This window comes from Prionailurus bengalensis, chromosome C1 (assembly GCF_016509475.1).
Source record: "Prionailurus bengalensis isolate Pbe53 chromosome C1, Fcat_Pben_1.1_paternal_pri, whole genome shotgun sequence".
Lineage (NCBI taxonomy): Eukaryota > Metazoa > Chordata > Mammalia > Carnivora > Felidae > Prionailurus > Prionailurus bengalensis.
The window spans coordinates 203997884-204014733 of NC_057345.1; the positions used below are offsets into that span (position 1 = coordinate 203997884).

The window sequence follows — 16850 nt, forward strand, 5'->3', positions numbered from 1 at the left end:
GTCTCCCAGTCCGAGAGAGGCAAAGCGAAGGGGCGAGGCAGGCGGGTCCCGCAGCCACCGGCGCGCTCGGGCCCCGCCCCGGGACCTCGCACCCGCCCTCCGCGGAGCTCCGCGCCTCCAGCCCCGGGGCGCACGGCTCCCTCCCGAGAGTCCCGCCGCCTGACTGTCGCAACTGCCACCCCACGGCCCCCCTGGCCCCCGCCCCCGCCCGGGCCCAGCTCCCCTCCCACCCCCGCCCCCGGCTCTGATTTCTTCTCCCGAGCGAGCTCGGCGGGAGACACAGGCGCTGGCTGCCCCGTCCGCTCTCCGCCTCCGCCGCGCCCTCCTCGCCCGCGATGGGCCCCCCCGCCGCCGCCGGAGCCATCGCCTCCCGGCCGCCGCCGCCGCCGTAGCCGCGCTCGCCCCGAAGCCCGCGCCGCCGCGCGCACCGGCTGGCCCCGCAGCCTCGCCCCCTGACCGCACCGGCCCGCGGTAGAGCGCTCACGATGCTGCCGCCCGCGCCCTCCCTCCTCGGGCTGCTGCTGCTGCTGCTCCTGTGTCCCGCGCACGTCGGCGGACTGTGGTGGTGAGTGCTGTGTCGGGCTGGCTGTCCCCGTGTGGCTACTGAAGCTCAAGGGTGGGGACTTCGGGACTGACTGGCGGGGAGGGGTGGCGGGTGGCTCAGAAACGCGGTCCCGCTGCTTCTGGGCAGTACCTGCGAGCGAGCGGGAACCCAGCCCTAGGGCAGCTGGGGAGGTGCCGGGAGGTGCGTGCCGCTGTCCTGCCAGACACCGCCTGGGCCACTTCTAAACTGCCACTCAGATGTTCCTAAACCCACACCCCGCACATTCTATTGTATTTCCTCCTACCTTGTGCTACACACCCTCCCCACTCTCTTTCAACCCCCTCCGGTTATGCGCTCAATCCAGGTCCTCAAGGAACTGGCACGCGGGTAGGAAAGAGCTACCGGGTAGACAGCGGGAGGATCTGCAGTGAGAGATCCAAAGAAAAGAGTGTGTGAGGAGGGCCCTGGATTTAGGGGAGGAGGACTGGATTTGTGGGAAAGAGAAGAACAAGGTGGTAAGCCACAAAGCAGGGAAGGTCCAACAGCTGTCTCTTCCCCGCCTTACTTTGCTTAACAACCCACCAGCTTCTCGCTGAGAAGCTGAGTGCTACTTCAAAGTGGTAGTGGCGGGGAAAAAACGTAAAGGGAAACTGAGTCAGGACCGCGGTTTTCTCTACATCCTTCCCCCAGAGCAAAGAAGAGGAGGAAAGACAGGAAAGGGACCTAGGCTCCGACCCTTCCAGATGTGGGGGGTCAGAAATGAAAAAAATGCAGCTCGGGAGGTACTGAGAATCGTGAAGGGTCGTGGTGGAAGAGAGGGAGGCCTGGCCAGCCAGGAGATGGGGACGTCTTCCCAGACCTGGCCTCCAGACCGGGCCCTAGCTAGAGCAGACACCTACGCAGCTAAGGTCGCGGGAACTTTGAGCCTTGGGGATGGACAGCAACTAGAAAGGTGGGTGCCGGGTCGAGACCTCTCAGAGATCCGGATCCCAGAGACTTTCTTTTCCTTCCTAGTCTCTCTGGAGCTGCAAAGACCCGCCTGGAATAGATCAGAGTTTAAAGAGGAGGGACTTGGACAATACCGCTGATGCGTCAGCCAATCCTAAGAAAGCAGGGTCTAGTCTATTTGCATAGGGCCATGTCATTGGTTGGATTCCCTATCCTCCGCTCCTCTTCCACCCTCCCCCCCCCCCGTTTGGATGGAGGGGTGGGGCAGGCAGATCCTTTCCCCCCCCCCCCCCCCCCCCCCCCCGGGAGATAGAGAGCTGGATGCCCACACAGGGAGCTGCTGGCTGCTATCCCTCTTTCGTGATGCGGGAGAGATGTCCCCTGGGGGTGTCAGTGAGGGAGCAAATCGAGGATGACCCAGGTCCCGGCCAGGGAACATGCGTCCTTCGATCCTGGCTTGCTATAATGCTGTGTCAGTTTTGAAATAGACAGACCTGAGATCTAATCTCGGCCGGCCGACAATAAGTCTGTGACCTTGGGCAACTCACTTCTCCCTGCGCCTCAACGTCTCAACTTTAAAACTGGGAAACAGTCTCCCTACCTGGTAAGCTAGATAGGAGGATTAGATGGGAGGATCTACAAAATGATCTGACACTGGGAGGTGCTCCATCCATAAGTGTAAGTCTCCTCCTCCACGCTGCGGGTTTTCCAGGCTAGAGTTTGTAGGGGTGAAAAGGATTAATTTAAATTTAAAATTCCAAGAGTCCCAAGCAAAACTTTGTAAAAGAATCTCTGTCTTGTTTCCCAGACACACATTTCTAATTTTGCCCTTTCTCAAGGTATGGGGTCAGAGGTCTCTCCCAGATGGTAGCCGCCCTCCCTCCTCTCCTTTTCCATTTATCCAGCTCATTGTCATCTTTCCAGTTAGAACAGCACATCTTCCACGACACTGTCTTTTTGTCTTTCCTCCCTTGCCTTCTGTGTGTTCCTACTGCACCCCATGCATGGGACAACCATGCCAGTTACTGCGTTTTACTGACAACCGTCCCCTCTGTGGTCTCTCTTCCCTGCTCCGGGAAGTCAGAGCCTTTGTCTTTGGGCCCTGGAGGCTAAAGGTGCTGGGGAAGTATTGTGGAATGTTGCTGAATTGGTTGCTTCACCTTCCTGGGGCTTGTATTGTGGGGGTTCTTTTGTTCAAGAGGGGCTGGTGGGTGGGTGACAAGCCAGAGGGAGAGAGGTCTGGTCCCTTGGAGACTGACCCTGAAGCTGGGAAGCAGGGAGTGGGGGAGGAGGTGAGGAGGACAGGTGTAGGAGAACACAGGGGCCTTCATGGCTGCAGCTGCAGAGCAAGCTGGGTGAAGAGTGAGAGGCTGGGGTGATAAGGTGTCCAGCAACTGCCTCGCTCAGATGCTTCCCACAGAGAACCTGCCTCTCCCACCTGCACTGGCCCCCTCACTCTCCTCTGTTTCTGACACTTCATTCCTTTGGTCTGAGCCCAGATTCCTTTCTTGGGATCTTTGACTCTACTTGCTGACACTCTTGTCCCCACCCCATCCTACCATTGCTCTCTGAGATCAGGCTTGGGCTGGTGGGCTGGACCCAGCATCCCTGGTGGCCTAAGGCTCCCGTCACTCTTTGCCCACCCCCCACCCCCACACTGCCCTTTACCCCAGCTTCACTTAGGCTAGTAACTTTATCAGGCTAGGGGCTTCCAGTTCGTTCTTTGACCTGCTTGCTGGCCCTCTTTTCCCTGCTTCTCAGAGAATGCTAGCCGGGCTGGGGCTCTAGCAGTAGGCAGGGAAGCAGCAGCCCTGCACACCATCCTGACATGCTAATAGCCTCCAGGGTGGGAACAGAGAGGACCCCAGGAACGCTGAGTGACTGGATTGTCCTGATTAGGAAAGGAGGCTCCTGTAGGGGAATGATCCAGGGCCTGGAATAGGCTCGGGTACCTGGCTCCAGGTTCCAGAAAAGTCTCCCTTCCGCTTCCTTTCCCCCTCCCCCTCATTCCCCCTCCATGCAATGCATGCTTTCTAAACTCTGCCTCCGGCCTCTCTGTCTGTCTCTCTCCCATCTGTAACCATATCTTTGTAAATCACAGAATCCCAGATTCCAGGACATTGGCCAGGCTCTCTTGAGGTCATCTTGTCCAGCCCACTGCCTGCAGGCCATCCAGCATGTGCCCTGGCCCCGACAGATCCCATTTTGAGACCGAGGCAGAGAGAGAAAGTCTGTGGCTTCCTGGTCACCAGCGCCCACCCCACCAGCCTGGTCTCTGAGCCCCTCCCCCCCTCCCCCAGGAAGTCCTCCTCAATGTCTGACCCATCTTTATTTATGCTCTCAATCAGTGCATGTGGAAAATAGCTCACTCTCACAGAATAGATCAAATCAATCTCCCTTCTCTCTTCCTCTTTCCTCTTTCTGTTTTATATTTTCTATGAAAGAAACCAACCCTCCCCCTTGTTCCACTAGCAAAAATACCACCCAGTCTCACTCCCTTCCCCCATCTCATCTTGCCTTTCTCCGCTCCCCCCCCTCCCCCTCACCCATTATGGAAAGGAAACAGGAACCAGAGGCCTAGGACAACCTCATCTCTGGCCCCACAGGGAGTCAGGGAAAGGACCCAGGCTTCTTCATGACACCCAGGTTTTCCAGCTGGGATCCCCCTCCACCCCAGGCTGGGCTTGGTCATCCTCCTCCATCCTGTCTTTATCTGACCCTTTGTGGACAGTCCTATTCCTGGCCCCCACCAAGCTCCCGGCGGGGTGGGAACTGGGGTGGGGTGGCCACCCAGTACCCCCCTCCAGGCCTCCCGCCTTGGCAGCTTCCCCTGGAGGGAGACAATGGGGCTGTGAGCAGAAAAGGGCAGGGGCAAAAGGAGGCTGGCTCTATCTGGGCCAGAGCATGCCCCAAGCCCACCAGAGCCCTGGCACTGTGACATTTCCTGGGGTGGGGGGGGGCAGCCCGCTCCTGCCCTGTTCTCATCGGAAGCCAGGAGTTGGTGGGGGGAGGTCAGTGGGAAGTTTGATCACCAGGGCCCAGCGAGGGGGATTCCAGAATGTGTACTTTGATGGAGAAATGCAGCTGTGGAGGGGATGAGGCGAGGGTGGGGTGGGGAAGCCGGGCCGGGGTCAGGCTGGCAGCAGCAGGGCGCCTGGCCAGCGGGAGCCGGAGGCGCTAGGGAACACAGAAGCCTGTCCCTAGGGACTGGGCAGAGCGCCCTCTAGCCTATGTCCTCCTTCCTGCCGGAGGCGGGGTCGGGCGAGACCTTGGGTGCTTCCCCTGATCCACCTGAGGAGGAGCTGAGGGAGGGAAAAGGTCGCTGGGAGGGAGCTCCGGTTTTCCACCTGGCTTCCAAAGCTGGTTCCTCCAGCTCCAAGCCCTCCATTTAAGCCAGAAATTAGAAATTAGATCTAGAGAGGACTTGGAGATCATCTAGGCCAATCATTTCACTTATGGTTAGAGGTCCAGCAAAGTCCAGGAACTGGAGGGGACTTGCCTCAGGCCATCCAGAATGCAGGCAGTGAGCACTAGGGCTGGGAGTCTACCTCCTGCCGAGTACCTCATCCCTGCGTGCAGTGAGGGGTGGGGGGGGTGCGGTCAGGAAAGGGGTACAGGGCCTTCCACAGGCCCTTTCTGCTCCCCACCCCCACCTTCACATGGGTGCTCCCCACCTCACTATGGGAGACCAGAAGACACATGACAGATTCTCCTCAGAGAATCCAGTGTGTGTTTGGCGGGGGGGGGGGGGGGGGGTGGGGGGGGTGGTCAATGTGTCCACTCCTTTGCCTCCCACAGCCCTGACCAGTAGGAAGCCCTCTTGACTGGTGACGTTCATCAGGGAAGGGAAAGCCCCTGCCTCTTCCAAGAGCCATGAGAAGGAGAGCAGCGTGAGGAGGTGGGAAGGACAGTGTCCAGGACGGGGCAGAGGGAACCAAATTGGGCCAGCGTGGGAGAGGGGTGGAATGGGGTATCTGGTGGGCGGTGGGGAGGCAGGGGTTAATGGAGCTGGGGCATCACTGGCTTTGATGTGGTGTTTGGGGTGGGGGTAGTGGCTGGGGGATGGGGAGCAGTAATTATCGAGTTAGACAGAGCAGGACAGGACAGGCGGGCGGGCACAGGCCCGGGCCCAGCCGCCTCAGCAGCCGTCAGGCAACATTTTTCTGCCCCTTCTCCACCACCCACCTCCCCACCCCCATACAGCCCCCACCCACAGCCCCAGGGCTCAGGGCTCCCTCTGCTGGCTCCTAGGAGGTGGGGGTCAGACTAAGGACCCTGGGGGTGGGGAGTGTGAGGAAATAGAGGGTGGCTGGCCAGGAGGCCCTTCAGAGGAAGTCGGGCACCAAAAGGGTCTGTGATCTCCTTGGCCTCGATAATCCACTCAGGAGTGCTCTCTGGGGAAGGGGAGGGTCCCGGAGGGTGCTTCTGGTTCACAGGCAGGGCCGGTGAGGGAGGAAGGAACACAGGGATCCCAGCTGAGAAGTCAGGGCAGACAGCTGGAGAAAAGGGTGTCCTCGTGAATCCACAAACAGCTGCCTGCACTCCTACCATTTGCCCTGCTCTGTGCAGGCCCAAGACATGAATGGGGGTGTGAATGGGAGGACAAAAAGCACTTTGCTAGAGCTCACCGTCTGGGCAGGCTCTTCTCATGTGTACCAGGGAAGTTGTCAGGTATCATGACTCCCATTTGACGGTCATGGACACTGAGGTTGCGAAGGTCAGGTCTCATTCATTCAACAAATATTAAGTGCCCGCTTCACATGCAAGGGACTTGCTGACGTCTTAGGAGAAGCAAATGGCGGAGCCCAGATCGAAACCCAAGTCACAGACTCCCCAGACTCTGCACGTGTGCCACGAATGACATCGTGACACATCGTGACATCGTGACAGCGTGAGATCTTTGTCTTTAGTGTGTCTTTCACCTAAGTGGAGAGAGAAGACAGGGCGACACGACAAAATAGTTATGCCACTGGCAGGATAATGAGCACCCCCAGATGAGCGACACCTGAGGTGATGGGGGGGAGGGGTGGTCAGTGAGGGCTGGGCTCAGGGGCGACAGGGATCTGAGGTGAGCTCGGAAAGATGCTGGATGTGATTTTGATGACTGAGGGATTGGGAGGGGGTAGCTCTGAGTCCAGAAAGCTGGAGGTGTTATCTGGGATGGATGCAGTGAGCCAACCCTGCTTGGCAGAAGGGCTGTGTGGAGGATGGTGTGCGAGGGCATCTCAGCTCTTCCGAAACCCCACGTGGTCATTCCCTCCAGTCCCTTTGGTTTTAAAGAGATTCACCCAGAGGCGCCTGGGTGGCTCAGTTGGTTGAGCGTCTGATTCTCGATTTCGGCTCTGGTCATGATCACAAGGTTTGGTTCATGAGTTTGAGCCCTCTGTGGGGCCCTGAGCTGACAGCCCCTCCCCCGCACACACACATGCTCCCTCTCTTTCTCAAACAAATAAACTTAAAAAATAACATTCACCTAAACTCCTTGAAGTACGGATTCCTCCATTGAGTGGCCAAGGTCGGCCACCTCTTTCCTCAGATGTTCGTCTGTATAACGGGGGTGAAGTGGGTAGAGGAGGAGTAGATGGTTTCTGGCATTCCCTTTGGCCCTCTGAATCTGGAGACGGAAAGGTAGGTTAGGCCAGAACCTGGGGCCCCCAGGGCTTAGAGCTACAGATGTTGCCAGTAGGAGCTGGCTGTCCCTAACGCCACCTCACTTGGCTGTCGATTCTACCAACCAAGGTCCTGGGAGGGAGATTTTGGCATCTGCCAAGCCAGTTAGAATGGCCAACCTTAGGCCTGTCCCTTCTTGTCTGCAAGATTTCCTTTAGGACTAGCCTCATTTTTTCTATGCCCAGGAATGGCTATTTGATTAGGATCTCAGATCCTACCTGCTATATATTATATAACTCCTACACCACTGTGCTTAGCTCCCCAAACAAGCAGATGTTCCCAAAAGGGTACATCTTCTCTGGGCTGACCCCAGGCCAATGCTGACTCAGAGGCCAAAAAAGCAGAGTTGATTCCCTAAGGAAGCAGAAGGGAAGAAAGGAGGGTAAAGAAAGAGGGGAGATGGGGGAGTTATTTCTTGATGTTATGTCCAGTGTTAACTTGGAGGGGACAAGGGAGCTTCTCGGGCAACTTCTCCTGTTTCTGAAGCACGGAGAGAGAGCTGACTTGCCCACAGTGGCTCAGCTCACCCAGAGTTGACAGAGACCAGGATGCAGAAGTGACGCTTGATGTTTTGCCCGATGCCCTACCCCCCCACCCCCACTCCTCTTCTGGACTTTCCTTTCCTGTGACTTGGGGATGGGAGCGAGGACGGGAGGGCAGGGAGCAAGCTGGTCCCTTGGGATTCTAGCTGCTACTACTGCCCATCCCTCCTCCTGACCAGCTTGTAAACAAGCCTTGTTCCCAGGCAGCAAGCCAGCCTGGGGAGCCAGACCCGGACCAGCAACTGACTCTGGGGCAGCCCCTCAACCCTGCAAAGGGCTGGCCCCACCTCCGGGAGGGCCCTACCCTTCCTGCTCCTCCCGATTTCTCTCCTATCTCTAGCCCCTGGCAAGCAGACAAGGTCAGGAGGTTTTTGCTTTTCTCCCTGCATACCCCCACCCTCTCTTGCTTCCCTAGGGCAGGAGGAGGGAGAGGAGAGGGATGGGGTCAGAGTAACCTTGAGAGGATAAAACCAGTCAACCTTGGGAAATTAGGGAGTTAGCAGAGGGCAGGGCTGGGAAGAGAGACTGGGGAGCTTAGTGGCATGGGGGGTGGGGTGATTTGGGGAAGAAGAGTTTGCAGAGCCCCAGATTCCCAGGTGGAGGCCTGGACAATCAGGTGGCAGGAAAGGAACTGGACAGTCATGGGGAGGCCTGCTTCCCTGCCTCTGCATCCAGTGGGGGGTGGGCAGAGGAGGGGTGGAGAGAGAGGAAGCTGATTAGCAGCCATGGAATCTCATGTGGACAAGGGCCTGGACTCAAATGAGGACATTCTCCTTAGAAGGCTCATTCATTCATTCATTCATTCATTCAAAAACATGGATTAAATGGTGTTCGTTGCAGTATTAGAACAATCATTTGTAATATTGTAGTATTATAGTAATCATTTGCACATTTTCATAACAAAAGTTGGGGGAAATACGAATTAAGCACCTAAAAATCTGCCACAGGAAACAAAAGAAAATGTCAGTTCTAACTCCCAAAGTGCTCATAGTCTTATCTACTGACCATGCTGGAAGCCTTCTCAAATCCTTTTTGTAATGAGGTGGATAAATGGATGGGGGTAGGGGAGGATCGATGATACACGGAGAGAGAGAAAGAGACTGATAAACTCTTGTGGTCACTGGGCCACTGGGAACCACCTTGTGCTGCCCTATCCATGGCACACACTATCCACTGCTCCATCCACCACTTTTCTAGGGTTGGGAATGGGCTGGGGCTGGACCTTTCCAGGCTGCAGTTGGAATGCAGTGATGGTCAGGTCCTAAGCATGGAGGAAGGAGTCTGGACTATAACTCTTCACTGAGAAAAGAATTTTGGCTCCAGGACTACTTGGGTGGGGAGGCTGACAATGATCTGATGGGGTGGGGGGTGTGTGTTGGGGGGGGGGGAGTAGGAGACCTTAGAAAGAACTGAACTTACACATCTTCTTGCAACGGCCTCTTTAAGCATCTCGCTCCCCAGAGTTGAGAAGTTCTACCTTAAGACCTAAATTCTTCTTGCTGCTGTTCAAGCCCATTACATCTCATTGTTGTGGGGCCAGAACATGCCTGGGCAGCCTGTTCTTGTGGAGCAAATGGGGACAGGGGGGCCGATGGGCATGAAGGCTAAAATGAAAAGTAGGCCACCTTGACCTTTGGCACCGATCTCCTACCATTTTCCTCGACATTTTCTATCTCCTGGTGCTACTTCTCCCCACCCGGAGTCTTTTTCTGTCCTCTGCTGAAGGGTTTTTGTGTGATCTCAAATTACTCTCAGGTCCAAGTGCTCCGCCCACTCATTCCTGCAGCACAGGGACCACAGCTAAGCGTTCATCAAATAAGAGCGATCTGATTCAAGGAGTTCCACTCAGCTGCGAGTAACCTTAACCTTCAGGGGTCTGGCCTATGGAAACCAAATAACAGCTCTCTCCTTAGGTGGAATGAAGGCTGGGAACGGAAGGATTTCTGGAAGTGTGTGGAACTTCCCATTTCGGTCTTTACCCACACCAAGCCAAACAGGCATTCCCCTTCCCCAAACCAGTTAGGTCACAACCAGTGACGTCAGGGCCTGGCCTGCCTTGCCGGCCATCCTGCTCTGAAAAAGTCACAGACCCTGGAACGAAAGGGTAGTGTCACTTACTTCACCATAATGCTTCAGAGACTCAGTCCCCCAGCTACTTCCTCCTGCTCTCCAGCTCAGAGAGATAGAGGATATCCTCCTGCAAGGGCCCACCTTAGGGATCAAAGCCCAACCTTCCCATTTTACAGAAGGAGAAACTGAGCTAGAGAGGGGGTGTGAGCTTCATCACCCTTTGGGGTCAGGCCTGTTCTTTGTCCCCCTTTTGGCTCACCTGGTGCCAGGGGGCCCTCACCTTGAGTCAAATTCCTAGAAGGACTTATTAATGAAGATGTGCACGGAAGGATAAGGCTGAATCCTTGCTCTATAGCAATTTCGGTCTCAACTCTAGTGAAAGGGGACATGGGACAGAAAGAGAACCAGACGGGACAATCTCACACTCAGTTGGGGTGGGGGGAGAGAAGAGGCGCGTCCCAGCGCCTAGCTGTGGGCTGAGCGGGACTGGCCTCCCTCCCCGCCCCCGCCCCAGCCCTTTGAGTCATATCTTGGACGTGCTGTTCTTTGCTTTCCAGGGCGGTGGGCAGCCCCTTGGTCATGGATCCTACCAGCATCTGCAGGAAAGCGCGGCGGCTGGCAGGGCGGCAGGCTGAGTTGTGCCAGGCCGAGCCAGAGGTGGTGGCAGAGCTAGCCCGGGGCGCCCGGCTCGGGGTGCGGGAGTGCCAGTTCCAGTTCCGATTCCGCCGCTGGAACTGCTCCAGCCACAGCAAGGCCTTCGGGCGCATCCTGCAGCAGGGTCAGTGTGGGGAGAGCACCTGGGGGGGGGGGCTGCTTTTTCTTTTCGGGGATCAGAGGAGGGGGGGGTTGGGGGGGGGCGGCTGCGGGAGCCCCACCTCTCCCGCCGGTCTGTGGGTACCCTGTCCCGACCCTGCCTCCCAGCCATGCTGCCTCGCCCACCGCAGCGCCTCCCCCCTCCCCACCACCCCCGGGGACCCAGCCTCGGTCCTGCCGGCTGACTTCCCCCATCCTGCGCCCGGCCCGCAGACATCCGGGAGACGGCCTTCGTGTTCGCTATAACGGCCGCGGGCGCCAGCCACGCCGTCACGCAGGCCTGCTCCATGGGCGAGCTGCTGCAGTGCGGCTGCCAGGCGCCCCGAGGGCGGGCCCCGCCGCGTCCCCCGGGGCTGCCCGGCACCCCTGGGCCCCCCGGCCCCGCCGGCTCCCCCGACGGCAGCGCCGCCTGGGAGTGGGGGGGCTGCGGCGACGACGTGGACTTCGGGGACGAGAAGTCGAGGCTCTTTATGGACGCGCGGCACAAGCGGGGCCGCGGAGACATCCGTGCGTTGGTGCAACTGCACAACAACGAAGCCGGCCGGCTGGTGAGTATGGGCAGGGGTGTGTAAGAGAGTGTGTGGGTATGAATGTGTGGGTATGGGTAGGTGTGAGTGGACGTGGGTGACGGTGGGGTGTGCGCGAGCGTGTTTGTAGACGTGTGAGGAAATGGGGGTGCGAATGAGGGCGTGTATGTGCAGGAGTATGTTAACGTGTGTGGGAGCCAGCGGGGCAGAAAGGGCGCACTTGGGAAGACTGGCTGGGGGCATGTGGATGGGCATGTGGGAGGCAAGGTGGCCAGCCTAGAAGAGGGAGTCCCTTGGGAGGCCGAGGAAGGCCTAGAGCTGGTGATCTAGTGGGCAGGATGGGGAGGGGACACCCAGAGAAGAGGACTCAGGACCTCAGGTAGGGAAGACAAACCTCTGAGACCCGACAGGTGAGGCAAAGGCTGGGATAGGTAGAGATCTGGCTACCAGCACAGGGACAGAGGAGGGTGACAAAAGCTGGGGGATGAAAGAGAAGACAGAAGCTGGGGCAAAGGTCTGGAGGTGGAGGAGTTGGGAGAAGTGAGGGAGGCCAGGGAAAAGGGCCAGAACGTGGCCAAGGAAGGCTTGGAAAGGTGTGAAAGACAAGGCTGGTGAAGGTAGGAGGGAGTCAGCTAAAGGCCAGGAAAGCTGTGACTGAATCTGGGCATTTGCCAACTGGCTGCCCACCAACTCCAGACTGGGCCCTGCCTCTCCCCTTCCCTCTGCAAGGACGAGTCCCCATACCCCCACCCCCAGCTCTCGGTCAGATGTTTCCAGGAGGGAGAGTGAGAAAGGAAAGAAACCTGGGAAGGGGAGGGGGGCGCACAAGTCTGCATTTCAGGTTGGCCTCTGGACTCTGAGCTTCCACAGATGATATTGCTGAGTCATCTGACACCATAAATCTTAGTGGGGTTGTGACTCTTAGACCCCAGCTTCAGGCACAAATTGCAAATAAGGGGCAGGGGTTCTGGATTCTGGTTCTCAGTAATGCATTCACCGTTGGCCATCCTGAAACCTATGCCTTAGTTCTAAGATGCTCTAGGGACCCCACCCCCTCACATCCTGTGTCCTCTAGGGTTCAGCCCTGAGGCATCAGGCAGGGAGTAAGAGGGGGCCCAGAGAGGAATGTCCAGACAGGCCCACATACCTGTCAGACGCCCAGGAGGCTGGCTCTGCTCAGCCCTGTCTGGGGCCGAGAGGGGCAGCAACGAGGGGGCCCTGCTGGCAGACGGAGGTTGGCAGGAGGAATAGAGCAGGACAGCTGCAACCCCTCCCTGCCTCTAGGGAGACTCTCACCCCAGCCGTCAGTTCTGCTTTCTCTCTCTCCCATTCCCTGACTTTGCGTCCTGCGATCTCTGCTGCACACTGCACCCCACTCCCCCCAACTCCTCTCACTCTTCCAACTTTGTAATTTTTCCTTCTCTCCGAGCTGTTGCTCCCTGGGTTTCCTCGTCTCCACCTTGCGCTCTCTTGGTTTTGGTCTGCTCTTTTCTCTCTTCCGTCCACCTCACCCTCCCCATCTAATTTTTTGTCGGTCCTCTGGACCTTTCCCCCACCCCGTACCCCCAATCTGTCCGCATCCGCCGGCTCCTTTGCTCCCTGCAGGCCGTACGGAGCCACACGCGCACCGAGTGCAAGTGCCATGGGCTGTCGGGCTCGTGCGCGCTGCGAACCTGCTGGCAGAAGCTGCCCCCGTTCCGGGAGGTGGGCGCGCGGCTGCTCGAGCGCTTCCACGGCGCCTCGCGTGTCATGGGAACCAACGACGGCAAGGCTCTGCTGCCCGCGGTCCGCACTCTTAAGCCGCCGGGCCGCGCCGACCTGCTCTACGCCGCCGACTCGCCCGACTTCTGCGCTCCCAACCGGCGCACCGGCTCGCCGGGCACGCGCGGCCGCGCCTGCAACAGCAGTGCCCTGGACCTCAGCGGCTGTGACCTGCTGTGCTGCGGCCGCGGGCACCGCCAGGAGAGCGTGCAGCTCGAGGAGAACTGCCTGTGTCGCTTCCACTGGTGCTGTGTGGTGCAGTGCCACCGCTGCCGCGTGCGCAAGGAGCTCAGCCTCTGCCTCTGACGCGCCGTCTGGCTCTCCAAACCGCGCGCCCCTCGGCATCTGCGGGACCTCTGGACTCCGGAGGGGGCGCTGCCCCGCTGCTCGCAGCGAAGGTCCATCTTCCAGGCCTCCGCCAACTGTGAGGCGGCCGGGCGTGAGATACACGCCCGCCCACGAAAGCGAGGGGCGCTGAAGGCCATCCACCCCGGGGGGAGCGCTCTGGAGGGCCCCCGGGGGAGGCTATGTAGTCCCTCTCGCTCTTTGGCCCCCATATGGAAAGCAAAGAGCCAAACTCGAGGCCTCTGGACGCAGGACGCCTTAGAACTGCTGGCTATGGGGTGGGTGGGTGAGTTTAGTATCAATAAAAATATTTAAACCAATAGGACTGGGCCCACAGTTTGGGAGGGAGCTGGCCTCCTGGGGGGCCACCATGGGGCCAGGCTTCCGAAGGAGTGTGTAAAGGAAGATGGTTTTGATAGAACTAGCATCTCAGGGGTTATCACCTTAGGTCCCTATCTCCCCTACTGAATTAGGTTCTCCTGGCAACCGTGGAGAAGAGTGCGGATTCTTCTGGTTCACCCTTGTCAAACATCTCTGGCCTGGATCTGCAAGCTGGGAAAAACCTAACTGTCCTTCTTTAAAGGGACAGACTGAAAAGGTCTAGGAAAAGAAGACCAAAAGCCTCTGGTAGTGTACTCAGCTCTCAGTCCAGCCCTCATCTTCTCTGGGGAGGGTGACACCTTTATCTGCCCTTCTGTTTCTGTGATTCTTGGGGACTTTGAGGGTAGACTTCTAGGGCCACCCAAGCCCATAGGATTAAAGCACTTTATAAACTGTAGAATGTGATGAGATTATGTTATTAGTAACATCAGGCTTTTTAACCACCAAAACTAACTTCGTCGAAAAGACTGCCCCATCAGCATTTCTAATCACACTCAGTGGGGGAGGATGCAAAGTTGTCCCAAGTTTCTCCGGGCACCCAAGCACATTTCCTCCCTTCTGATTCTTTCTCAGAAAGCTGATGTCGAGGCTGCAGGGACAGGGAGGAAAGGTTGGAGGTTCTGGGTTCTCCAGAGCTGGATCTCATGCCTCCATCTTCCTGCAGAGAGAATGGGGCGGGGCCATAGGCAAATGGCTAGGATTCAGAGCCCCAATTTTCCCACAGTCCAAATACTGCAGGAGAGAATGACTGCCTAGGTGTGTAGGCAAAGCATGAGCTTTGGATTCAGGCACTCTGTGTTTGAAGCTGCTGCTGCTGCTAAGAAGTTTACAATATAGGCATGTTAGCCTCAGTTTCTTTGTCTATATAATGGAATACCATCATGTTTCAGTTATCCATTGCTGCATAACAAAGGACCCCCGAATAATTACTTCTCCTGATCCTTTAGGTTAGGATTTTTTTCAGAGTTCAGCTTGGTGGCTCTGCTCCTTATGGCAGGGACCAATGGTTGTGGTCATTCACCTGGCTGCCTTCTGCAGTGGCTGGGCCAGGCTGAACAGTCTAAGAGGCTTGACTCATATGTCTAAGTAGTGCCCCGGAGCTCCTCCAGGGTCTCCTCCTCTCCATGTGGCTAGCTTGGGCTTCCTTACAGCATGGGGGCCTTGGTTTAGTTACACTTCTTACCTAGGCTGGCTTTCAAAATGGACATGCTGAGTGTGAAGGCAGAAGCTCCTTACAGTCCAGCCTTGGAAGTGATGCAGCATTGCTGTCACTCCCTGTTGGTCGACACAAGTCACAGAACCAGTGAAAATTCAAGGGAAGGGGAAAGGGACACCATCTCTCACTGGGAGAGTGGCACCATTACCAGGACCATTCACATCCTCATAGAACCATGGGGAGGATTCTTCTGAGACATGAAAAGCACTTAGCATAGCATGTAGCACGATAGTTTATGTCAGGCTTATATTTAATAAATGGTAGTTTCTGTGAGAGTGGGAATAGAGAACTGATGCCTTGCAGGTATTGGGCAGACCTTGATTGCAAATGAAGATACTCAACTCAAACTAGCTTAGGTCAAGGGAATTAACTATGAAAAACAATTAAAAGGGAATTAATTACCTGGGAAGTGCAGGGGTGAGACTGAATTCAAGCACAACTGAACCCAGAGGGCCAGACGATGTCATAGGTCTTTCTCCCTTGTCTTCTTCCCTCACTACCCGCCCCCCCAACATCTATGGTTTCTAGCTTATCTCTGCCCTTCTTTTCACGCTGCCTTCATTATCTCCTGCTGCAGATAGACCTTCTCTATATGTCAGCCCTATGCCCACATTCTTAGAGCTGGTGATCTAAAAAAGAATGGCTTTCCCAGACAAAGTCCTAAGGAAGACCCTGATTTGGTCAGCTGGGGTCACTTGCCCACCCCCAAACCAATAACTGTCCAGGAAGATGTACTACCGTGACTGGGACTGGCAGCCTGAGCTAAGACCACAGGTATTGGGGGCACAGGGAGGAGAGTAGAGTTTTTCAGTGAAACAGAAGGAAAGGGAACTCACCCTGGATGTAACAGACCTTAACCATGGCTTTCAGTGTATCTGTCCTCCCTCCCCACAATGCCTCTGCATCTGCCTCTTGACCTAGCCTGGTTCAGCCCTCAAGAATCACGTTTGGGATCCCAGAGTGAGGCATATATGGAGAGGGGTATCAGGCTGCAGTGGGAAGGGAAGGGCATCTGAATTTTCCTTCCTGCCTCATCCTGACTCCTTTAAGTCAAACGCCCGAGCTTCAGAGAAGTTGGACTCAGAACCTTCAAATGCCCGAACTTCAGAGAATCTGGACTCAGAACCTCTTCTACTCAAGGGGGTTTGACAACTTACCAAGGGTGGGAGTGGAACTGGCATCATGGGCAGCATGGAGGAGAAATGAAGCTTCCTAAATTAAATTACAGTTATCTTCAGGGCTCTGCCTTCCCCAGGGCTGGGTTCAATACTTAAAAAAAAAAAAAAAAAAAAAAAAAAAAAAAAAAAAAAAAAAAAAATCTCCTGCACTTCTCTCAGGGACCACAAGAGGGTGCACAGAGCCCAGCTTCCCTATTAACAGGGACCAACAGACAGGACCTGCAAGCATCTGGCGAACTCAGAGAGCCGTGGACAGGAGAGGGTAGGATGAAAGGAAGCAAGGAGACCCACGGACCAGCTTGGGCCAAGCTGCTAGGATTCCAGACTGTCTCGGACCTCTGGGCTGACCCAGACCTAGGGGCAGACGCCTGCGTCCCAGTGTCTATTGCCAGGTCTTGGTGCGTGGTGTGGAGTAGGTGATGCTAGACTCCCCCATGAGCCAGAGAAGGAAACTAAGACAGTGGCATGAACTGACACCACCCCAAGCAGGTGAAAAGGAATTCAGAGGAAGTAACATGATAACAGTGAGGAAAGGCCTAGTTTGCCAGCTTGACCTTGATCAAGTCAATTAATTTCTCCGAGCCTCAGTTCTCCCGTCATGGAATGGGGGTGCCTGATAGCTTTTTAGTACACTGGAAGAGAGCACTGCAATCTTCGAACCGATGGTCTCATGTTGGTGGTCCATTTTCCCTGACCAAGCTCAGCAGGAGTCTGGGAACTGCTTTCTGTGAAGGGTGAGAGCCTTGGCCTGAGAGGCACCATTTTGAACATTATTTTGGTCATCTTTAAGCTCAGAGATGGCTCTGTGCTCCTGCACTGCTGCCTGGGAAGAAGGCGGGAAGCAGAGCTCAGAAA

General features: G+C 56.5%; 1 protein-coding gene across 1 annotated transcript; it reads left to right on the forward strand.

The window, feature by feature from the left end:
* The first annotated feature begins 392 nt into the window (after window positions 1-392).
* On the forward strand, window positions 393-13998 carry WNT6 (Wnt family member 6). Its single transcript, XM_043577846.1, has 4 exons — window positions 393-565; window positions 10332-10552; window positions 10801-11135; window positions 12720-13998. The coding sequence occupies exons 1-4, from the start codon at window positions 486-488 to the stop codon at window positions 13179-13181; spliced, it is 1098 nt and encodes a 365-aa protein (XP_043433781.1). The 5' UTR covers window positions 393-485; the 3' UTR covers window positions 13182-13998.
* Window positions 13999-16850: the final 2852 nt, after the last annotated feature.

What these genes read in the sequence shown, in the direction of transcription:
- WNT6 (XM_043577846.1), top strand. Translation starts at nt 486, where the DNA reads ATGCTGCCGCCCGCGCCCTCCCTCCTCGGGCTGCTGCTGCTGCTGCTC. An exon ending in CACGTCGGCGGACTGTGGTG is followed by an intron (nt 566 to 10,331) that starts GTGAGTGCTGTG and finishes TTTGCTTTCCAG; the next exon opens with GGCGGTGGGCAGCCCCTTGG. An exon ending in CGGGCGCATCCTGCAGCAGG is followed by an intron (nt 10,553 to 10,800) that starts GTCAGTGTGGGG and finishes CCCGGCCCGCAG; the next exon opens with ACATCCGGGAGACGGCCTTC.